Here is a 24,934-nt window from a genome sequence, read left to right as displayed (position 1 = left end):
CTGTCTCGCTTGGCGCTTAGCACTGAGAGGTTAGAGCAAGGAAACAAGGCTGGTTGACCCGGTGTCAGTATAATGTGACTGGGTGTGGTGTCATGGGTGTGGTGTCATGGGTGTGGTGTCATGTCGAGTGTGTATGATATACTTCAGTGACATCAGTACTGGTGGTGTACGTTGTACTCAAGAATATTTCACTTTTACCATGGCGCCACATTATAGTGGATTTAAAAATGGTATTCATTACTGTCTCACTTGGCGCGCAGAACTGAGAGGTTAGAGCAAGGAAACAAGGCTGGTTGACCCGGTGTCAGTATAATGTGACTGGGTGTGGTGTCATGGGTGTGGTGTCATGGGTGTGGTGTCATGGGTGTTGTTGGCCCCCTGTTGTTCGACTAAAACATGTTAAACCCCAAGCATATTCTCAAACCATTCTAAGCTTTCTTCAGCACATGGTTTCTCTATACCATACAAACGAAAGATCAAGCACTTGGCTCCGTGGAATGATTTGAATTAAGTGAAAGTTACACAGTGTGATACCTGACATTTGGCCACAGGTAACAAATGCTGTATAGCAACTTTAGATTCTTCTCTCGTTTTTTGACTAACTTTTCATTGGATTGAACCTTGGTGACTTGTCGATCACATTACCGGCTAGGTAGTGCTTCAGTTTCCTATGCCAATTAAGCGTTGTTCTTCCCTGTTCACAAATAAAATTTCGTCTCCTATCAAATGATGCGTGTTTTGGGTGCCAAACAGGAAATAGTATCCGTATTATCTCCATCAAAAATTTAATATGCCAAATTTGCCCGAATAGAATAATAAACAGAAGACCAGGCTCTAGAAAATAAAGTAATATAAAACAGCTGCATTTGCGTACGAGCAGCACGGAGGTTTAGAAATGACAATCGGGGAATCTCAGCTTGAACAGAGCCGTAAGTAAAATAGGTCTCAATGTCGCTGAGTAAAGTTTAGATTTTTGTTTGTATGGACCATTTCTTCCTATGTGTCTGGAGATTGAGGAATACTGACGTGTTATCCTTACATGTGAAAAATCGTGTAAAGCCATTGGAGTAATACAAATCAAACAACAAAACTTTATTAGTACTGCAAATCTAAAGCAAGTTTCTTATCAACGTAACATTACCATACATCTTTGTAAAATTCATACCGATGAGGACTGTCCTTTACCTAAAATATTAATGAATCGTCTTCCTTGATTAAACTACATTCAAACACTTTGAAAAATCTTGAAATTATTATTGTTTAGATATTTTGCGAAAGACAGCTAAAAAAGTAAGATTCATCAGATAGAGATTTAAAAGAGTTGCACAAGAAGTTTTTCTTACTCCAAACACAGGTTTTATTTTGAATCTCTGATAGTAGAGATATATTACTTAAGCAATGTTCTCAAAAACGTCGCCTATATGTGATTATGAAGGAAACAAGCCGACGGGGCATCAGAGTATGCCGGTACCTTGCCATCAAAGATGTAGTCCGTACAGCGCACCTTACAATACCTTGACGGCATTTGATTCATGGTCTCGCCACCATGTGGCTGAAAGATTGCCAACATGGCGTTAAGCCACAATCATTCATTTGATTTAATGACACACATAGCCCTCAGTGTGACAGAATCCTCAGTGTGACAGATTTTCGTGAATAGCATTGCCCACAAGGTTACATGTATGTAGGAAAGCAGCGTGAACATCCACTTGAATGACGTGCAATTTTCACCAAGACTTGGCTGGTATTGCAAAAAATTAAGATCGCTATCTGCTTTAATAAAAGATCCTATTAGGTGCGTCTCTTTTTCACACATCAATATTGAAGTATTCAAAAAAAATACTTCACACATCAATAACAAATTTGTTTCAACTCTTTTATTCGCTGTTTGTTTTTATCAATCAGTAAACTCAAAGAGAGAATAAACATTATCTACATGTATGTATTAAATCTGAGATCTGACAGATCAAGGAACAATACCTTGAAAACATTCTTACATGTTCATACCCTAGTACATATAGCAAGTTTTCTTTCTCTTTAACAATGGCTGAAAAAGGCTGAAAAGCGGTGATGGATGTTCTACACATACAAGGCAATTCTTACACAACAAAATCAATGATTATGGCTGAACGCCAAATCGGCAATAAGTATAGAGCTCTTGGGTTGTGATGTTACATCATGGTTATGTCCCTTTGATCTGAGACGTAATTGCTTTTTGGCACATGACTTTGGTACAGGTACACAAACAATGAATGAAAACATAGAGCAAACGTGATAAATCTTACAGATGACACACATCTTGCTGAACATTTATTTAGGATGTTTACTGTAGCAGAATTGCTCTTGGAGCTTTCTGTTAATATGCAACTTGCTTGTCATGTACTGCACTTCATGTAGTAAATCAGGTTTGGCCACTCCCAGTGTAAAATGTATGCATATCTTCCACATCTGCCATCATCTCTGGCAACACTGATGCAATGTTCCATGAAGAAGGCCCAAAATATACTCCAGATTTCAAATTATGTTTCGATCCACGTCAATGGTACCCACTGAGGTTCGTTTTCAATGGAATGTGCAATTCGAATCAGTTCATTCACAGCTACTGTTAGTTCATCATTGATTATCACATAATCGAAATAATGTCCATACTGATTCTGAATCTTGTGGGTGCGAGACAGCATTTCCTCAAAATCAGCATCCTGTAAACAAATGGAAAACTCACGGTCACTCCCACAATTAACAGGTTTCATCATTAAAACATATTATACAAAATGGCAGGCATTTTACAGAGCTAGAACCCATGGGTTTTACACATACATTCTGGCTTGAGTGAATGACTGGTAAGTCTGGTGTCTTTGGTGTGGTGTTTCAGTGAAACCAAATGGTTTTTCAGTCATTCAGCACTGAGACATTCCTATTTCAAGGAGTCACAGTTGCGGTGGGACAAAAATCAGGTAAGAAGTAATGCGAAACCCAAAGCAAACAAACTAGAAATAACTGTTATGGAATCAGGAAATATGATATAGGATAGTGGCCATTCTGTTAAGGATGGAGGAAATTAGAGCGCCCGGAGTACAACAATGAACTTTGGAGAGTTTCTCCACATGTGACATCTCATATTGGTGGAAGTCAATTGGTCCCCACTAAACTTCATTTAAGGCCAAACCAAGTTCAGTCAACTGCTTACTGTTACTGCAAGGGGTTCATTCCAGCATATTCTGAAAGCATTATTCACTGTAGACTGATAACAATATACTTCTTATGACGCCCTGAAATTGGCCAACCTGACTGATGTAGTTTAGTGTCCGAAATCAAATTTAAAATACCGGGGCATAAATTGCACACAATGTTGTGAAAAGGATGAAGAATTAGGGTACCAAACCCCCGAGAACAATGGGATCAGGAGGATCTTGAAAATTCCCTGTCCAAGGCTGGGGTTGAACCCATGTCTCCTGTGATCTGGTGGTTGTTAGACAAGCACACTACCCACTCAGCCATAATCTTCTCTCTGTCAAAATCATTATTTCATTGAGATTGTCTTGATAATTTTGTCAAAAACTGGCAAGACAGAGTGTTTGGTAACAAAGCAACAGGGAATACAAATATGAAAGAGAAACTAATCTTTTCTACCTTCAAAAGAGGAGAATGGCAGGAAGATCTGTATGGCGTACAACTTACCGTAAAAGGCCTGGTTTGGTTTTCATCTATAGTCGCTCGGGCTTGATGCGCTCGTCTACTTTCTCTGAGAACCTCTAAAATTGGGGGCTTCACTAGAATAATGAAAGGCTGAATTTCCCGGGTGCGTAGAAACTTTAAAGCCTGCAAATATAAATACAGTTTGTAAAATATTGTTCATTTACTATTGGGGTATTTTGAATGACCTGTATCTTATCTTTGCCTCTTTCGAACATTACAGATTTATTTGTTTCATTGGTGTTTACGGCGTACCAAAGAATATTTCACTTATATGATGGTGGCCAGCATTATGGTGGGAGGAAATCCACCAGAGCCCACTGAAAACTCACGACAACCCGCCGTTTGCTGGCACATCTTCCCTCTTATGTCCCGAGAAACATACAGTCACGGAAAAAATTATTAGACCACTCATATTTTCTTTGGTTTCTTGTTCATTTTAATGCCTGGCAACCCTAAAGGTGTATTAACCGAAGATTACAATGAATACGACAAAATTCAGCTGATTCCATAATACTTTGTCGTATTTGATATGCTTTAAGGTCAGTTTTATTCCTAGGGTGTATGCGATGCAATTTCATGGTTTCCATTTACATGCAAACTTACATAAAGAGTGGTTTCCTGTTTACAGGTAGGCTTACATAAATAGGGGTCTCTTGTTTATATATTAAGACGCAGCACAACTCGGTAGTTGTCAGCTCTCATAATGCCTAAAACGAAAGAATTATGTGGAGCCAGAAAGGCAGCCATCTTGGCACAGCTGGATACTGGATTGAGCGAGCGACAAGTGGCCAAAAAACTGAAGATCTCTAAGACAGCAGTTCATTACACCAAGAAAAAGCAAGCCGAACATGGTACTACAAAACTGCTAGCTGGTCGAGACAGGAAACGTCTTTCTACCCCACGAGATGACCGAGCACTCATCCGGTCCTGTATCAAGAATCGTCGTCAGACCTCCAGAGACCTTACAAATGAGTGGGCATTGTCAACAAATGTGACTTGTTCAGCAAGAACAGTTCGAAACCGACTTCTTGAAGCTGGTCTAAAGTCGCACAGGGCACGGAAGAAGCCCTTCATCAACGAGAGGCAGCGGAAGGCCCGCTTGCGTTTTGCGAGGGATCACAAGAATTGGACTGTTGATGATTAGGCTAAAGTTCTCTTCAGTGATGAATCCAATTTTGAGTTGATGCCTACTCCAGCCAACTTACTGGTTAGGAGGAAGCCTGGGGAAGCCTACAAACCAGACTGCCTTGCTCCTACTGTAAAGCATGGGGGTGGATCAGTGATGATCTGGGGTTGTTTCAGTATGGGTGGAACAGGACAGATGCAGTTGTGTGAAGGGAGAATGAACCAAGTCACATACAGAGCTACTCTTGAAAACAGTCTTCTTCCATCAGCTGCTAAACTCTTTCCTGGCTCGAATGACTGGATTTTCCAACAAGACAATGTCCCTTGCCACACAGCAAAGTCAGTTAAAACCTGGATAGAGAACCGGAACATTCGAACCATGAATTGGCCTGCTCAGTCACCTGATCTGAATCCAATTGAAAACCTGTGGAATATTATCAAGTTCAAAATGGAGAACCACAAGCCCAAAAACAAAGCAAATTTGTTTGAATTTTTGCAACAGGAATGGGCTGCTGTGACCGCGGGGCAATGTAACAAACTGGTGGAGAGCATGCCAAGGCGCATGGCTGCAGTCATCAAAAACAATGGGCATGCAATCAAGTACTAACTCCCGTGTGAGACTGAGAGTCATGTGACTACGTGACTAGGAGACAGGAGAAAAAACGAAATGCCAAAATGTTTTTGAGAATAAATAAAACCCTTATGAACTATTTCTGTTTTCATCACTTTCTTTGCCCAAACAAATGTTCCTTCAGTTGTCCAAGGTTTTAAAATGAACAAGAAATGGGAGAAAGCAAGGGTGGTCTAATAATTTTTTCCATGACTGTATATAGATTACCAGGTACTTGCATAAGAGCCTGTTTTTCACATTCCTTGTTTCCCAATGTGTATATGTTAATTGACCAGCCACAACTTACCTTACATACACTGTAACCCATCACTGTATATCCACCTATTAATCAGGAATGGCTTTGAAAACGCACTTGTGTATATTACCTACCAATCACAAGCTACCTTACAAAACACTGTTTATTGTCCCAGCAATAAGGGATGACTTTACACACTTTCCTGTGTATATTACCTACCAATCACAAGCTACCTTACAAAACACTGTTTATTGTCCCAGCAATAAGGGATGACTTTACACACTTTCCTGTGTATATTGCCTACCAATCACAAGCTACCTTACAAAACAATGTTTATTGTCCCAGCAATAAGGGACGACTTTACACACTTTCCTGTGCATATTACCAACCAATCACAAGCTACCTTACAAAACACTGTTTATTGTCCCAGCAATAAGGGATGACTTTACACACTTTCCTGTGTATATTACCTACCAATCACAAGCTACCTTACAAAACACTGTTTATTGTCCCAGCAATAAGGGATGACTTTACACACTTTCCTGTGTATATTACCTACCAATCACAAGCTACCTTACAAAACAATGTTTATTGTCCCAGCAATAAGGGACGACTTTACACACTTTCCTGTGTATATTACCTACCAATCACAAGCTACCTTACAAAACAATGTTTATTGTCTCACCAAACAGAGATGACTTTACAAACTCTCCTGTGTATGCTAGGTACCAATCAAAAGCTACCTCACAAAATGATGTATCTTTCCGCTCATGAGGAAGGATTTTACTAACTCACCTGTGTATGTTACCTGCCAATCACAAGCTACCTTTATACAAACAATGTATCTTTCCACCAATGAGGAAAGTTTTACAAACCTGCCTGAGTATATTGCCTGGCAATGAGAAGCTACCTGACTGTGTGTATCTACCTATCAATAAGAAGCTACCTGACTGTGTATCTACCTATCAATAAGAAGCTACCTGACTATGTATCTACCTATCAATAAGAAGCTACCTGACTGTGTATCTACCTATCAATAAGAAGCTACCTGACTGTGTATCTACCTATCAATAAGAAGCTACCTGACTGTATCTACCTATCAATAAGAAGCTACCTGACTGTATGTACCTATCAATAAGAAGCTACCTGACTGTGTATCTACCTATCAATAAGAAGCTACCTGACTGTGTATCTACCTATCAATAAGAAGCTACCTGACTGTGTATCTACCTATCAATAAGAAGCTACCTGACTGTATCTACCTATCAATAAGAAGCTACCTGACTGTATCTACCTATCAATAAGAAGCTACCTGACCTTATGACTGACTGCAGCCATGTATGTTAACTACCAAGCACACACTAACACCTGTGTATATTATCTTTCAATCACAAGGTACTTTACATAGCAACTTTCCACCAATCAGGAAAAGTTTTATGGACTCACCTGTGTATATTACCTACCAATCACAAGCTACTTTACATGGCAACTTTCCACCAATCAGGAACGCCTTTACAGACTCACCTGTGTATGCGGTGTGAGAACACACACCTTCCCTGATGTAACGACTGATCTGATGGATTCTAAGCTTGTCCCATATAGATGTCCTTTGTATTCCCCGTATTCAGCAAACCTGTCAGATTAACAAGATTATCTTTCTCATAAAATAGATCACATACAGATAATATCTGTATATAATACATATAACAGGCACCCAACAACAATACATGTATAATTACCCAGGGCATAAAGCTTCTATGCTCCAAGGGTCAATATTCCGTCCCATTCCCTACTGTCTGTTTCCCAATTTGTCCCGACAGATGTCCTAATTCAGCACAGACTTCCCATAATATACACTATTCAGATACGTGCCTGTCTCTTTTATTGCTTGATCGGTGAGGGTGCGGTACAATAAAAGTGAGGGTGCGGTACAATAAAAGTGAGGGTGTGGTACCATATAAGTAAGGGTGAGGTACAATATAAGTAAGGGTGAGGTACAATATAAGTGAGGGTGTGGTACAATATAAGTAAGGGTGTGGTACCATATAAGTAAGGGTGAGGTACAATATAAGTAAGGGTGAGGTACAATATAAGTGAGGGTGTGGTACACTTTAAGTGAAGGTTAGTGCATTTCATATTGGTTAACTTATAAACTTAGTTTTTATTCAAAGTACATGTATCTGACCTAGGTTAAGAACCAGCAAACTGTGAAGTACACGGCACTTGAAAATCACATCACCCTGGTACACATCTTTCTCAAAGTATGCAGTCTTGCACCAAGATTTTCCCACAACATCTGTGGATTATGCCCTAGCTGCACAAGAGAAAACAGCTTGAGCGGAAAGGTCTCATGTCCTTGTTAATTTTTTGTTTTATTCTAACCTAATACTGACTCATGGACACTTATTCAAGCCTTGAACACACACTTCACTATTTGTGCTACACACTTTTTGTGCTTGTAGCAGTGCTGAATTGACAAAATGAAACTTCCCATTTATAGTGATTGGTTAATGACTGATCCAAATTCAAATACATGCATCTTATCAAACTTCTTTCAATTGAGTCACTATAGCTGAAGGTCACTAGATATTCAAACTATCACACTACAGGGCTATTCATTCACTTACTTTTGTAATAAAATATTTTTTTCCATTTCTTCTCGTGAGACGAAGTTGTAATCCTTCCCGTCCTGCTCCGGATGCCTCCTAGGTCTTGATGTATCTGTGCAGTAAACAGGTTTTTTTTTAAATGATTTATTTGTCCAGTATCAGTATTTGACAACCATCAGTTCATATGTGTATGTGGACCTGGGTGAAATTTAACTACCATGGCACTACATCCAGGAAATGATTAGTGTCCCTGAAACAATTTCACTTACATGGCACTATGACCCGGAACTGATTACACTTTAGTGGCACTAAATCCTGAAATAATTTCCATTACTAAGCTCCTATGTACTAGAAATGATGTCCCCCACAAAGCCCCTGAGCCCTGGAAATGATTTCCCTCACACAGTCCCTGGGCCCTGAAAATGATGTCTGTCACAAAACCCCAGGGCCAAGGGAATGATGTTTTTCATAAAGCCCCTGGGCCCTGGAAATGATGTCCCTCACAAAGCCCCTAGGCCCTGGAAATGATGTCTCTCACAAAGACCTAGGCCCTGGGAATGATTTCCTCCACAAAGGCCCTTGACCCTAGAAATGATTTCTTCACAAAGCCCCTAGGTCCTGGAAATGATGTCTCTCACAAAGCTCCTAGGCCCTGGAAATGATGTCTCTCACCCAGCCCATGGGCCCAAGGAATGATGTCTCTCACAAAGCTCCTAGGCCCTGGAAATGATGTCTCTCACCCAGCCCATGGGCCCAAGGAATGATGTCTCTCACAAAGCCCCAAGGACCTGGAAATGATTTCCTCCACAAAGGCCCTAGACCCTAGAAATGACTTTCCTCACAAAGCCCCTAGGCCATGGAAATGATTTCCCTCGGAAAGCCCCTAGGCCTTGGCAATGATTTCCCTCACAAAGCCCCTAGGCCTTGGCAATGATTTCCCTCACAAAGCCCCTAGGCCCTAGAAATGATTTCCCTCGCAAAGCCCCTAGGCCTTGGCAATGATTTCCCTCACAAAGCCCCTAGGCCTTGGCAATGATTTCCCTCACAAAACCCCTAGGCCTTGGCAATGATTTCCCTCACAAAGCCCCTAGGCCCTAGAAATGATTTCCCTCGCAAAGCCCCTAGGCCTTGGCAATGATTTCCCTCACAAAGCCCCTAGGCCTTGGCAATGATTTCCCTCACAAAGCCCCTAGGCCCTAGAAATGATTTCCCTCGCAAAGCCCCTAGGCCTTGGCAATGATTTCCCTCACAAAGCCCCTAGGCCTTGGCAATGATTTCCCTCACAAAGTCCCTAGGCATTGGCAATGATTTCCCTCACAAAGCCCCTAGGCCCTAGAAATGATTTCCCTCGCAAAGCCCCTAGGCCTTGGCAATGATTCCCCTCACAAAGCCCCTAGGCCTTGGCAATGATTTCCCTCACAAAGCCCCTAGGCCTTGGCAATGATTTCCCTTACAAAGCCCCTAGGCCTTGGAAATGATTTCCCTCACAAAGCTCCCAGGTCCTGTAAATGATTTCCCCTTGCAAAGCCCCTGAGCTCTGGAAAGCAATTTTTACTTGCACTGGCACTAAATGTCAGAATTGGTAATATGACAACATGGAATGACTTCCCTTACATGGTACTACATCCTGGAAATGTTCAGACTTGCTGCCTATGAGTCGTCTTTTCAGTTCATTCCGGCCTACACCTGGGGCTCCTATGGACAGATGGAACACAAGAAAATACATGGATAGCATGAATGTGTTATAAAAAAAATAACAAATACCCCACACAAATTATCGCGGTATATCACGGTCTCACAGATTACTGTATTTCACCTAAAGTTTGGTATGTAAAAATGCTCTTTCTAGAAGCACTTAAATTAATGGCCTTAAATTGATACTTTTTAATGCCAACACATTTCTGATAAGGAATTTAATCAAACTCTGCAGTGTTCCTATAATGTGGTTGAACCAATCAGAATCGATCAAACTGTGTCAGCTGAAAAATTCTAGGGGAACTTTAGGTTTATTTTATTTACTTACTTATTTATCTGATTGGTGTTTCACGCCATACTCAAAAATATATCACTTATAATGACGTCAGCCAGCATTATAACGGGAGGAAACCTGGGAAACTCATGACATTCTGCACGCTGCCGGAAGGCCTTAACCACATACGGTTGGCCAGGAAGCCAGCATCAGTTGGAATTCACAGTAACTGTATTAACTGGTGAGAGGCTCCTGGGTCAAAAAGCCATATAAAAACAGGTGTATGGACAAACCTATGAGAACAATGGGTCTAAATCTGCCAGGTACTGGGTAGCTTAGCTCCACCTCTTCATAGGTTACCACCTCATCTAGGTCATATGCTGAAATAAAGTCAATCAATATTACAGATAACCCATGACATTCTGTGTTATGAATTCCACTGTTAGATACAACTGAAAATGAAAAGATAAAAAAAAATAAAAAAATGAAAACAAATAACACTAGAACTGCAAACCAGTTGTGGCCACGGTTGATGTCATTTGTTGTAGTTATCATTCTACACTATTAAATAGGAGACAGCATAGCTGTATCTAATCACACAACTGCTTTGGAAAATCCTGGACAGTGCCGCAGAAACAAGCAAGTCAACAGATTATATATCTGTTCAGATAGCTGATAGCTGTCGTAGTTCTAGAGTTACACACCACTGAAATTATGTAACTAAATTACTTTCTTGACTATATCTCAGTTACAGAGATGGATAGCAAATAAAAGCAGATTTAGAATCACCGGCCAAAATACACCGGAACACCTAAAAAAATAAATCGGAAGTCATCGATTTTCTCAATCTTACTGAACATAGGATGTGCCTTCATGAAAATAAAATTTTAGGACAATCTATTTAGTGGTTCTTTAGAAGAAACTGTTTACACAAAAGGCTGTTTATCATGGCTGAATAAAACTTTATCAATGTGCACAAATTTACTTACTTTGAACTCCAATATCTCGGCTGTGCAAAATCCCCAAAATATAATTTACGCTTTTCAAATTTCCTGTGGGATACTTTATTGACACATATACATGTATATACATTTAGCCATAACCCGATTATGACCTGATAAACCTGCTGCAAATTCTATCTTAAGACAGCTTCTTCAGACCCCAACTAATACAGTTGAACTTTAGGCTAGGAATGAATGAATGATTATGGCTCAAGGCCACATCGGCAATTTTGCAACCATGGCAATCAAGGCTTGGAAGATGGGCCTAAAAGGCCAAAGAGATGATATTACAATCCAAACCATGTGATCCTATACTAGTATATTAATGTTATGGGAACTAGATGTAGAAATTTCATTTCACATGAAAAAAACTCCATGGAAAAAAAAAAAACAGCCATACCATGAACTGCACGGAACAGATGACAACACCGCGTAGGATGATCCACTGACGGGGCAAACGAACACGGCTATGTGGGTAATTGTGACAGCTGGTGACCATATTCCTCATATTTGAAAAATTATTTCAGCCAGTGAATTTAAACATGTCTCTACTTATTTATGATTTCAGTTGATTATGTAATGATGTAGTATTCACTGTTTCCTGGTTGAAAAAAAATGTAATTTTTTATATTCTGTTTCTGCCTGTTGATGCAATGTTATACCAGGCATCTGCCTAGAGCAAACTGTAAAAAAAAAAAAAAACCTAACACATACCTGGATTCTGTGAGACGTAATACATCATCTTTTTCAGGCGACGACACTGTTTAAAACCAGGGCTAGATGAAGGGCTGAGTACAGGACCTGGGCAAATACATATAGTTACATGTATTTATTTGACAACTACAGAGTAAATTTTTTTTATTTCTTTCGCTGTTGTTGAATATCATACTCAAGTATTTTTCACTCCCTCGTGGTTAGTTTTATAGGCGAAGGAAAGATACCTAGGGTGAAAGGGTGACAGTTGCTGACAAACTTGCCGACATGTGATACACATGCAACATTTCTGGACTAAAAGCAGTTTATAACGAATGTTATACTGTGCAAACTGCCACACAAGCATTATCAAACACTTACTATCACCAAGGCTCCTTAACAACAGTGTGAGCGAGAAAATATACAAATTCTTTAGCCAAGACTGGGATTGAACTCGCACCTTGATACAACCTCAATTCCATTACACTAAACCGTGAACTGTGTAACTAAGGTGCTTCCATGTCCATGCATTCATTAATTTGTCACACCCAGTGTATTTATATTATTATTTGTTTTGATGAAATACTGTATTTCACTTACAGATTAGCTTTTTTTCCAAGTCAAACATTTTGCTCGAGCCTGAATGATTTTCCTTATTTAGGGCTATTTATGAGTTTTGAGAAGTTGGATTCATTTTCTTATCAGACAGTCTTAAGTGTCGGCAACAAAAGTTTCATTTGATGGCCTAAATGTGCTTCTGAAGGTGCATTTCAAAGCGTTCAGAAAGAAAAATCACTTTATAAATTGATCAAACGTTCTTCAATAAATTAATTATTATTTCTTCAGCTTACTTTTCCTGCTGTTCTCTGCATCTTGGGTGCTAGATCCATTCACCATATTTAACTTTATTATACGCCTCCTGGAGAAAAGAAATAAAAGATCACAGAAAGTTGGTCAAAATGTCACTACAATATTGTCCGACACAGTTGGGCCTTCTGAAGTGGAGATGAGCAACTTCAGCAGTTTTTATCACAAATCAGCTCCGAAGATGTTTGGTGAAGAACTGACAAAACTATCATTAACCTACTTGGGAAGAGAGGGAAATGAATCTCAATATTAACACATTGACATCATCCCTCTGTCTCATTTTCATTTGGAGCTCTGCTGAATGCTTACTCCTTTCATCCTCATGAGAAAAAAACATTGTATGCATCCGTTAAAAATACAGAATATACTGTAACTTTACCGCTCCTGTAAATGTCGACTTGGTATCAAGCCTGCCCTGATGCTATTATCTCCCCTTTTCTTGGCCTGCCACCAGAGGGAGTCTTCCTGACAAACAACATGGAGGATATCTCCCTTGGAAAAGCTCAGACTGGCCTCTGGGCATGGATTCAGCTCGTCTTGTATGGGTATGTAGTCAAACAGCGCTCGCACCTTCATCTGAAAACAGTATTTTATGACTATTTTTATTTATTATTATTGTTATTTATTGACAATTTCTAAGTGCCCAGTTGCCTATTTTTAAATGTGACCTTACACTCTTAAGATATGACTGGATTTTTTTCTGTCCAAGAAATACACTGAAAATTTAGATTTGCTATGAAAGAGATCAAACTTTGGAGGCAAATGAATATCAAATTTCAGCTCAATACGAAAATTACTGAAATTGGGAATCTGGTAATTTATGGTAATTAACATTCACAGAGAGCATCAGTTACCCCATTTGACCCCTGCACTTACCGTGCTTTCTCTATGGGATGACACTGTGTCTTGGGCAGGGTATAACTTCAGCGTGACCGTGTTGCCAGAAGCTGTCTAACAACAGAGGGGGAAGAGATGTAAGTTACAGGTCAACTAACTAATTATTTATTTATTTCATAAGTTTGACGGTTTGGGGAAATTAAAATGCACCACGAGTAAACTTATCTGATTTATTTACTTAAAATAAGATTGCTTTCACTTTTCAATATTGGAGAACAAGTCTAAATCAGTCTTTAGGAAGAAAGTTCAGACGCCCGTGAGTTTTACGTTGACCTGGAAATAGGCCAAAGGTAACCTAGTGAGAGCAGGATAAAAACAATCTGCTTTTCTGAGTCCTCAAACGTGAAACTATCGCAGCCTTTCTACGAGCACCGACCTATGAAAATCAAGGTCAGTGATGCGAAGGCAAGGTCAATGTTACAGACAAGGTCAACGATACAAAGACAAGTTCAATGATACAAAGACAAAGTCAATGATACAAAGGCAGAGTCAATGATACAACTGTAAGGTCACTGATACAAAGACAAGGTCATTGATACAAAGACAAGGTCAATGATACAAAGGCAAGGTCAGTGATACGACATGGTCAATGATACAAAGGCAAGGTCAATGATACAAAGGCAAGGTCATTGATACAAAGACAAGGTCATTGATACAAAGACAAGGTCAATGATACAAAGGCAGAGTCAATGATACAACTGTAAGGTCATTGATACAAAGACAAAGTCAATGATACAAAGACAAAGTCAATGATACAAAGGCAGAGTCAATGATACAAAGGCAGAATCAATGATACAACTGTAAGGTCACTGATACAAAGACAAAGTCAATGATACAAAGGCAGAGTCAATGATACAACTGTAAGGTCACTGATACAAAGGCAGAGTCAATGATACAACTGTAAGGTCAATGGTACAAAGACAAGGTCAATGATACAACAAGGTCAATGATTCAAAGACGATCAATGTAAGAATAGGTCAGTGAAACAAAGAATAGTACAATAACAAAGACAAGGTCAATGATACACAGAAAGGGTCAATTATATAAAAACAAGGTCAATGATACAAAGACAGGGTCAATGTTACAAAGACAAGGTCAATGACAGAATAGGTTAATGAAACAAATAATTGCACAATAATAAAGACAAGGTCAGTGATACACAGAAAAGGTCAGTGATTCACAGAAAAGGTCAATGATACAAGACAAGGTCAATGATATGACGACAAGGTCAACGATACAAAGACAAGGTCAATGATACAATGACACGGTCAATGATACAATGACACTGTCAATGATGCAAAGACAAGGTCAGTGATAAAAAGAAAACGTCCATAATAAAAGACAAAGTGGTAATATAAAGTGAGAAAGTAACAGACCAATATTTCCAAAATGTCATCTGGAGTTTTGCCCTGGACTGAGATTCCATTCACTTCACAAACCTGGTCTCCCACGTGAATTAAACCTGCAACAACACGTTAAACGAAATTTGAATTTCCAAAATTTTTACACGATACCCCACATCTCTTAAACAGTTAACGATACGCAATCAATGGTGCATGTATGTTGTGTGGAACCGACTGTTAAGAGCCTGCATGCATGCAAAGCACAATGTTCTACTCTGCAACATGCAGAAGTCTTCTCATTGCACACATCATGACACATCATGATCATCTTAGATGTAACAATGTGTCAATCTGCAGAGTGCTTAATACATCGTACAAGATTTGGAAATTAGATTACAAGGGGACACAACTCAGGTCAGGGGCCGATTCCACAAAGCCAGTTTTGACTTAAGTCAAAAATCTAGAATATGATTTTAGAGCTTATTTGTGAGACCTGAAAATTAAAATTTTGACCACCCCAGTAATGTTATTTTAAAGAAAAATGTGTCAAAATTTTATCTTCCATTAAAGAAAACTTAACATTGTGACAATGTCTTAAGTTCTGATTTAAGTCAGAAAAGTCTTTGTAGTATCGGTCACTGATGTAGCAGGATTTTGCCTTTGCCACCAAAACAACCTCACAACATCATGAAATGCTGATCCCCACATGACATGGTTCCATCCAATGAGGGTAAGAGAAACGTACATGAGGTATAATAATTTAAATTGTTTTCATGGAAATAAGTTGATTTAATTTGTCTTCATGTTGACAGCAGTGTGTCGTATACAAGATTTTGAAACTTGATTGGAATACGGTGACCACAGCTTCACATTGTAGCTAGAAAATGGTCAAATGGATTTTGAGACAAAGGAGGCAGATCTCACCACTTCGGTCAGCGGCACCACCTTTCATGACCCTCGCTATCTCGATCACTCCCGTTATCTCATTCTGATGGATGGTAGCACCCTAAAACAAACGAACAAACTAACATTTGTTAGAAACTTATTACCATCAAATGACCTATCTGTTCTTAGCTCAAAACACAGTTTCTCCTCATAAAAAACTGCCCAGGCTTTTTTATGTTTATTATTTAACCCCGATCAGCAAAGCAGACTATTTATAGGTTCAGTTTTTATAATCAATGCAGTCATCTTCACAATCCTATGCTCAGTCAAACACTCAAAAAACCCCTACTCTCCAACCTCGATGTTTGTCAGTCAAATTAGGAAAAGCTGGTCTTGACTCATGGAAAATGGCTGTCCAGTGACTTCGTGAATAAAGGTTATCAATGTGACCTTGGGGCCCCCGTGGTTAGTGTACCAGAGGGACGCAATGACCCAGGAACCTCTCACCAATACGGTCGCTGTGAGTTCAAGTCCAGTTCATGCTGGCTTCCTATCCACCCGTAATAAATTCTTCTCAAGATGAAGTATAGGCCTCAATTCATGGATCCAGAACTGCAAGCCAGACAGGGAATCCCTGCTTTAAATTCATTCTGTGACAGTTTTATTATTTGCTGAAACTACTCACCAGTGGTTCGTTATTTTTAATCAGTTTCACAACCTTAACGACCTCATCATCTTCGTCCACCTCCAGAGGTATAGGGGGAAGGCGCGGGTCGTAGTCCTTACAGGCTATACTGTCATGAGCACACAGCAGTGTCTGAAAATACAGCAGAATATTACAGCTTCTGTGAAAGACTATAATATGCGCGAATAGTCATAATGATCCAGCTCAATATATTCTCTATCTTCTCTTCTTGGTGTCAAAGACAAAATACTTCCAATTTTTTTATTCTGTTTGGTCAAAGAACTGAAAATAATCATTGTGAATGAGTAAGGTAACAACAGGAACATTCCAGCAAGACTAGTCCATACTTGAGCAACCATGTAGAAAACAGAACAGCAGCAGTTATCTCCCCTCTCTTGCCTTGAAAACCAATGCAAATGATGTTCTCACACTCATCCGAGCCTCATGGCCACGCCCATCCCAATTTTGTGGCCAGGCCCATCCCAACCTCATTGCAACACCCATCCCAACCTAGTGGCCACGCCCATCCCAACCTCATTGCAACACCTATCCCAACCTAGTGGCCACGCCCATCCCAACCTCGTGGCCAAAACCCTTCCATTAAACGAACATCGTGCATACATTAGTCAAGTAACTCACCAGCATGTGCGGGTAGGACAAGATGTCTATCAGCTCTGCTACATCTGGGTGATGTCGACAGGGGCTTAAGTCTTCCAGCAGCTGAAAGTAGAAGACATTCCATCACCAAAATTTCCAAGTAATCTGTTACACTGTTATGTATGTAATGAGATTTAATAATGATTAAATTTGATACTTATGAACAAGTAGGACTCATTTATTGATTTGACTGGTGTTTAACACTGTGTTAAGGAATTTTTCACTCCCATCATACAGTATCTGCAGTCAGGTTTATGAGTGGAGGACACTGACATGCTACATTCATGTACCTAACGTTTTGACCTATATTCCCAGCAGAAACAAGAAGGCATGGATTTGAAAATTCAAGTTGCGTGCCAGAGAATAAACCACCGAGCTTCGCCAGGTACATGCACCTGAAAAAACTCACAACTTTAGTCTTGCCCCCAACACAAAGAGCTGGAATTAAATAATTTTATTTATTTATTTGATTGGTGTTTTACGCCGTACTCACTCAGAATATTTCACTTATACGACGACAGCCAAACTTATGGTGGGAGGAAACCGGGCAGAGCCTGGGGGAAACCCACAACCATCCACAGGTTGCTGGAAAACCTTCCCACGTACGGCCGGAGAGGAATCCAGCATGAGCTGGACTTGAACTCACAACAACTGCATTGGAGAGAGACTCCTGGGTCATTACGCTGCGTTAGCGCGCTAACCGACGGAGCCACGGAGGCCCCGGATTAAATAATGATTATTTATTGGTGTATTATTCAAATATACATTTCTACATACATTATGGTTAACTGACCATATTCTCTGTCCTTAACTGCATGTACTGCAATGTACCAAAATATGTACAGTTATTTCTTGTTGTAATATCATATCAAGGAAGAGGAAAATGTCATGTCAAAATAAAGTAACATAGGGAACAAATTCAGTGCTTACCTCCCCTGTTAATCCTGTGGCACACTCAAGATATGGGCCCGCTGCCGGCATGTTCAGTTTCTCCATACAACGGTAAATCTGTTATATGTAAAATAAATAAAAAATTATTAGTTTAATGTCACCTTTAACATTATTTCAGCCATATCACAATGCTATCTTCTTGTAGCAGTCTGGACAATTTATTCCTACAGTCCTCCCGTGTAAGCAGTCACCAAATATCCCAGTGTTAGGAAGGTAGGATGAAATCCTTTTGGAAAGACTTAGTTCTGCAGTCCTCCAGGTGTAAGCAATCACAAAAATATCTCAGGGTTCAATGTGGAGGAATGTAGGGTTAGGAAATATGTGAGTTTCAGCACCAAAAGCCTATTGTGAGCTTTGTTTGCCCCTAAAATGATTCTTAGGTCAATAATGCATACATAGTCCAAATATGTAGCAAAAAAGCAGGAATTGGGCTATTAAATGACTTCTCTTAAACACAATTAAAGCCATTCCTCTGGACTTCAAATTATTCGCATGAACCTGAGTGATTTTTTGTATTTTCTATATTTTTTTCTAAGAAAAAAAATTGAGAGTGAAATGTTTTGACAGCTTATTGTCAACAAGATCCCACAAACATTGAAAGCAGCTGGACTGCAAGGCAACAAATTCTCAGTCCAAGGCTGGGATTGAACCTGCACCTCCCAAGTTTTAGGAAATAAAGGTCATACATCTTTTATCATGTTTAACCATTCAACAATGACTCTTCAAATGGAAACACATGTAAGATCCTGATCCTGACCATGTATAAAAACACCATGAAAATCTCGTATACCTTTGCCTAAATGTAATTTATAATCTACATGCACAATTAGAAAATTTAACCAGAGTGACATTTTACCGGTATAATTTTGTGTAAATGTTGAGAGAAGAGAAGAGACTTGAGGAAGCCAATGTCATCCGCTTCTGCCTTCACCTGGTGCTGTATGTAGTCTAACGATGCCCCCACCTGTGCTACACCTGGTAAACATAACAAACATTTTGAATGAGAGAGAGAGTGAGTGCTTGGCGTTTAACATCATACTTAACAATTTTGCAGTCGCATGAGGACGAAGGAATCTTTAAAGTGCATGTAATGTGCCTCCTTGTTGCAGGACGGATTTCCACTGCTGTCTAATCTAGTGCTGCTTCATTGAGACGCCTTACCAAAGGCAAGTAAGCCACCCTGCCCGAGCCATTATACTGATACGGGTCAACCAGTCATTGCACTATCCCCTTCATGCTGAACGCCAGGCGAGGAAGTTAGAACTTCCTCTTTTAAGGTCTTAGGAGTGACTTGACCCGGGCTTGACTCTACCTTTTAAATGAACGAGGCATCAGCCAATCAGCGTTCATGCACCTTTAAGATTTCAAATTTCCAAGGCTTTTTCAAAACTTTTCCCGGTTTAAAATTTACATTTTCCAGGCTTCTTTGTAAAATGATTGTAATGAGTTTACTAGTAACTCAGCCTTCCACATACATACAGTAGTGACTTTGACAGCAATTTTAAATTGGTTATATATAAAAATATTTGTCAGTACACTGTATACAGTAACTAAGGATGGTTTTATAAACTAAAATTCAAGGGGTTTTTTGGGGCTAAACTACAGGAGGTTCAACCTTGATATCTCAACTGAGCTTTTTCAATACCTTGGCTTGCAACGTTACATGTACTCTCAAAATTTACGTTTTTCAAGGTCTGAAAATAACCTGATTTTTTACCCAATCCAAAAAAAAAGGCACATTTATTGTCCAAGAATGACATGGTTTAAAAAACCTGATCAGAATCTATAACATTTACTTGCATGGCTGGAAAAATGATACGTATACATGTGCCCAGCTTTTTATTTAGATATTTACAGCCACATGCAGCTGATTTGATTTTTGTCACCTGATAAATTGTCTTCTTTCCAGATGAAAGTTTCAAGTTCCTCAGAAGATTTCTTTTCTTAACGAATTTGTTTCCTTGATGTATTTCATAAAGGTGTTAATTAGACAAAGATGTTTAAAGGATTTTTTTACACCAGTAGTACATTTCAGTAATACATGCATACATGTATATGCTAAGTGGAATCATACGCTGTATTAATACACTGTCTCGCTATAAGCTGCCATTATATGTGACCTCAGTTTTTATTATTATAATAAATGTTTGTATATCCTGTGGACTTGATGAGTGCAATAAAACTTAACAACAATAAGAGATGAGAAGAGCCTAGCACACAAGATTTTTACATTATTGCTTGCAGTGACTGCACTTGTCACTATACTGCCTACCTGTATCCATATACAACATGTACAAGCCATCACTTCAACATCTAGCCGCTAGGTGGCGCTCCATCCAATCAAAACTCTTCAATGCATGGCTTCTGCTGTTTCCATCTGAAAATTTATGATGCACAATGAAACATCAAAATACTGAATGAGAACTTTCCTAAAGAGTACACCAGTCACTCAACCACTGGTTTATCCCAGTGTCATTAGAAACAGTAGACTAGGCGTCAGAATACAGCTATTATACCATATGTAAAGGCCAAATTTATGCAAATTAAAGCTTGTTATGGTGATTATACATGTATACACATACCTAATAATAGGCTAAATACTAATAAGAAAATAACAAAATGAAGTACTAAAGATTAAATCATACCATTTTAGCATCAGATCATTAAATTTAATTTTCAAATTTATGTCTCATTTTTATTTAGACCTTTTTTTTGCTTTTTTAATTGGGCATCTCTCATAGGTAGGGGAAAAATCACCTGCATCTAGTTGTACATGATTATATTGCTCAGGCAGCTTTAACCGTCTTTGGCACAAGATCGGCAGAACTGCATGTACATGTACTAAGGCTCTGTTTACCATCACAACTGATGAGGTCTGTACTCTAGGGAAATCAGTGAGTACATGTACATTGGACATACTATGTGATACTTCAGTGTAATCTGTCACCTGCTTTCCCAACAACCTAAGCCTGACTAATCTGATCACCAGCTTGTCCAAGGCTAGAATTTAAAGACAACAGTTTTCAAGAGGGATGTTTGGCCAGAACATGCTCTAATTCCACAACCTTTTCCCATATGAAAGAGCAACTTTCAGTGCAATTTATGCATTTTTATTATCAGACTTTGGCCAATTGGTTGGATTGGCCAATTTCAGGCTTCATAAAAAGTATGATTTTATCAGTCTACACAGAACAATGCCTTCAGAATATGCTTGAATAAACATCTTGCAAATATGCAAAAAAAATTACAGACCATGTATGTTGGCTCCCACATGTATTATATAAGCACTCATATACCAAGCTCTGTGTATATTCAGACACTTCTATCACATGCTGAAGTATGTGTAGCGTGTAAGACGAAGTGGAAGTTAGCATGGGAAATGAACAATCAGATGATGAAGTCGAAGTTAGCATGGGAAATGAACAAGATGATGATGAAGTGGAAGTTAGCTGGGAAATGAACAAGCAGATGATCAAGTGGAAGTTAGCTGGGAAATGAACAATCAGATGATCAAGTGGAAGTTAGCATGGGAAATGAACAATCAGATGATCAAGTGGAAGTTAGCATGGGAAACAAACAAGCAGATGATGAAGTGGAAGTTAGCATGGGAAATGAACAAGCAGATGATCAAGTGGAAGTTAGCATGGGAAATGAACAAGCAACTGATCAAGTGGAAGCTAGCATGGGAAATGAACAAGCTAATGATGAAGTGGAAGATAGCTTTGCAATTCCAAGGCCATATTATACAATCTTTTTCTTTACTTTTGACTGGTTTTTACGCTGTACTCAAGAATATCTCATTTATACAATGGCAGCCAGCATTATGGTAGGTGAAAAGCGGGCCGAACCGGCAGGTTGCTGACAGACCTTCCCACATATGGTCGGATGATTTCTTTAGAGGGCCGCATGAGTGGAACAGGACTTGTTCAGCAGGGCTTGAACTCACAGCGACCGCATTGGTGAGAGGCTCCTGGGTCATTACACTGCACTAGCACATTAACCACAGTCCTTTTAAGGATCACATGCCTGTCCCTCCACAGGCACACATGTACATATAAAGGGTGTATACATTTATTTATTTATTTGATTGCTGTTCTACGCCGTACTCAAGAATATTTCACTTACACGACAGCAGCCAGCATTATTGTAGAAGGAAACCTGGCAGAAACCAGGGGAAAACCCACGATCATCCCCAAATAGCCAGGGAGGAAGCAGCATGAGCTAGAATTGAACTCACAGCGACCACATTTGTGCCAAGTGCTGGCATTCCAGCCCCATTCGGAGGCCCCTGGTATATACACATGCATGTATGCAGTTAGATATGGGTGAATTTGTGGATATTAAACATTTAAAACAGGATTGCTAGATAACATTAATTCTTGACTCCACCTTCTTAAATTCACTCTCCTAAGTTAAACAGACTTACATCCCTTAGCTACATGCGGAGTCAAAAACGACAGCGTGGAATGTTTTAACAGGCGGTAGCTTGGGTTCAGTCAAGACAGCCAGTCAGCCTCAGAACTCGACGTGTCGAGAGGCGACCCTGACAGGACATAGATCTGCCTTGTTATCTTAAGCGATTATCTCCTACTGAACGAATCAAAATGTAAATACGCAAGGATGAACGTGAAAAATAGGATCCGGCCATATTGATTTTGGAGGCCACCTCATTCAGTTCGCCTTGCACTTCTATCCAGCTGTAATTGTTTTCATATCTTCTCTTTTACGGGCCCTTGAACACAATCGTGGCTTCAGCCAATCAGCATTTTTGTGCATCCTGACAAAACTAATCGCGGAAGCCGTCCGATAGGACCGATTTAGCAGCTATAAGCAGTGCTGTGAAGCAAAAAGCGTGGAATGTAACCGTCTGTGTTAATCACCAGGCTTGGCAGTGAAGGCTGTTAGAGAGTGTGTCAAAGATTTTCACACAGACTAAACATGAAAGCAGACTATATTCCCCCCCCCCCCCCCCCCCCCCCCACTTTATCAGAGTTCACGCCCATCTGGTGCATTGTTCACCTAGTTCAGGCCACACTTTAAAAAAATTGTGTAATATAAAGCTCAAAAAAAAAAACAACAAAAAAAAAACAAAACAAAAACAACAACAACTATAACTAACTCAAAAAAAAAAAGCTTACAGTTATGGATAAGGTTCTTTCTTTAGCCAACAAATCGACTGAACTATTGTGCAAGGTCTAGTTCACAGCTGAGATGTTGCCTTAGTAAAATATAGGTACGAGAATAGAGCCTTCCTTCAGTTCCATACTGATGCCAAAACTTAATTGGCTGAAAAACTGAGCTAATTTCTTTTTAATCTGTCCATATCTTCTTTAATTGCCGAAATTGTTGACAAATAAACACCACCAAATACATAACTTCCTTGACATAAGTAATGATATTCAGGCTGATAAGCATTTCTTTCCTCGTTAGCTTTGAATGGGATTTGAACATTACTCCCGTCATTTTACAATGGTACTTCCTTGTAGCAGGTCAAAACCAAGAACCACAGGCAACATATTTAGTTTATTTATTTGGTTGGCATTTGATAGCGTAATCAAAAATATTTCAGTTATGTGACGCCAGCCAGCATTATGGCAGAAGGAAACCCACAACCATCCTCAGGTTGCTGACAGACCTTCGCACGTATGGTCGGAGAGGAAGCCAGCATGAGTTGCATGAACTTGAAGTCACAGGGGGCCCACATTGGTGAAAGGCTCCTGGGTCATCATGCCACGCTGGCATGTCCACCCCTGCACCTCCACCACCATCTTTCTTGCAGTGCTGCCTTAACTCGAATGTCATGTTGAAGACACCAGACAAAATGCTTGATCCATTCAGTCACACTATACTGACACTGAGCCTGCCAGTAATTCGTCTATTTCTCTTTAAATATGCCGATTGCCAAGCAACGCTGTTTATGTACCAAGATTTCTTGCAATATTATACCTGGCTGGTTGCTTTATTTACAATGTACATGCACATGCTCCATGATTTAGCTATAGCTGCTTTTGATTAACAAGGCATTCGGAGAATACCGATAACTCACCTGATTGAGCAGTTTGCAAAACTGCAATATGTTCTAGTCATGTGATACATTCAAATATTGACCTCTAAACCCCAAAAAGTTGAATGACTGACACTGCCATACACAGATATTATCCCGTAATTATACAGTGCTAAGATCTTGACATTAAATCAACAAGAAAGACGAAAAATTATTATACTGTCACCAGTATGACTGTTTATTGCATGTGTAAGGATTGCAGAGCAGTAAGTTCACATGTTATGGAATTGTAAATCATTGTGGTGGTAAAAGACACTGTGGGGAGTTTGAGCACAACTTTTAAACCCCAGAGGTCTTTGATATGTAAAAAAAACTGCATTTGGCAATCAATGTGTTATGGCAGGCAATTTCAACCTTGTGAACAGCTGAGTAGTAAATGTTGAGCTGCGAGGTAAAAGGCTTTCCTGGTCTTTGATATGCAAATGGCTTCTGACGAGTGGCTGCCTGTGTACTATGGGAGGCCACTACAACCCTATGATTGGCCAAACACTTTAACCAAACTGGACACTGATAACACTGCCACCAGCAGCATCTGACCCCATCTCACAATACTTCTCCTTACTTCGTAAGGCAAGCTGAAAAGGAGTTTACATGTACATGTTGTCTTAGCAATAAGCAATTGGTGA

The 24,934-nt window shown here is 39.6% G+C and overlaps 1 protein-coding gene across 2 annotated transcripts in view; it reads right to left on the bottom strand.

The window, feature by feature from the left end:
* Positions 1-1,862: 1,862 nt before the first annotated feature.
* LOC135464729 (MAGUK p55 subfamily member 7-like) overlaps positions 1,863-24,934 on the bottom strand; it is a 38,334-nt gene continuing 15,262 nt past the window's right edge. For both annotated transcript variants that reach the window (XM_064742249.1, XM_064742250.1), the window contains 17 exons: positions 20,517-20,621; positions 19,101-19,219; positions 18,224-18,301; positions 17,276-17,356; positions 16,637-16,768; positions 15,991-16,072; positions 15,100-15,185; positions 13,703-13,777; positions 13,206-13,402; positions 12,811-12,878; positions 11,981-12,067; positions 10,559-10,645; positions 9,911-9,991; positions 8,315-8,408; positions 7,212-7,320; positions 3,679-3,819; positions 1,863-2,699 (listed from right to left, as the gene is read on the bottom strand). In XM_064742249.1, coding sequence (XP_064598319.1) covers positions 2,520-2,699; positions 3,679-3,819; positions 7,212-7,320; positions 8,315-8,408; positions 9,911-9,991; positions 10,559-10,645; positions 11,981-12,067; positions 12,811-12,878; positions 13,206-13,402; positions 13,703-13,777; positions 15,100-15,185; positions 15,991-16,072; positions 16,637-16,768; positions 17,276-17,356; positions 18,224-18,301; positions 19,101-19,219; positions 20,517-20,535 — 1,716 coding nt within the window. In that variant the 5' untranslated portion in view covers positions 20,536-20,621 and the 3' untranslated portion in view covers positions 1,863-2,519. The remainder of the gene's footprint in view (positions 2,700-3,678; positions 3,820-7,211; positions 7,321-8,314; positions 8,409-9,910; positions 9,992-10,558; positions 10,646-11,980; positions 12,068-12,810; positions 12,879-13,205; positions 13,403-13,702; positions 13,778-15,099; positions 15,186-15,990; positions 16,073-16,636; positions 16,769-17,275; positions 17,357-18,223; positions 18,302-19,100; positions 19,220-20,516; positions 20,622-24,934) is intronic.

Source organism: Liolophura sinensis, chromosome 4 (assembly GCF_032854445.1).
Source record: "Liolophura sinensis isolate JHLJ2023 chromosome 4, CUHK_Ljap_v2, whole genome shotgun sequence".
NCBI classification, from domain to species: Eukaryota; Metazoa; Mollusca; class Polyplacophora; order Chitonida; family Chitonidae; genus Liolophura; species Liolophura sinensis.
The sequence above is the reverse complement of the archived record's forward strand: the minus strand, read 5'-3'. Positions and strand labels throughout refer to the sequence as shown.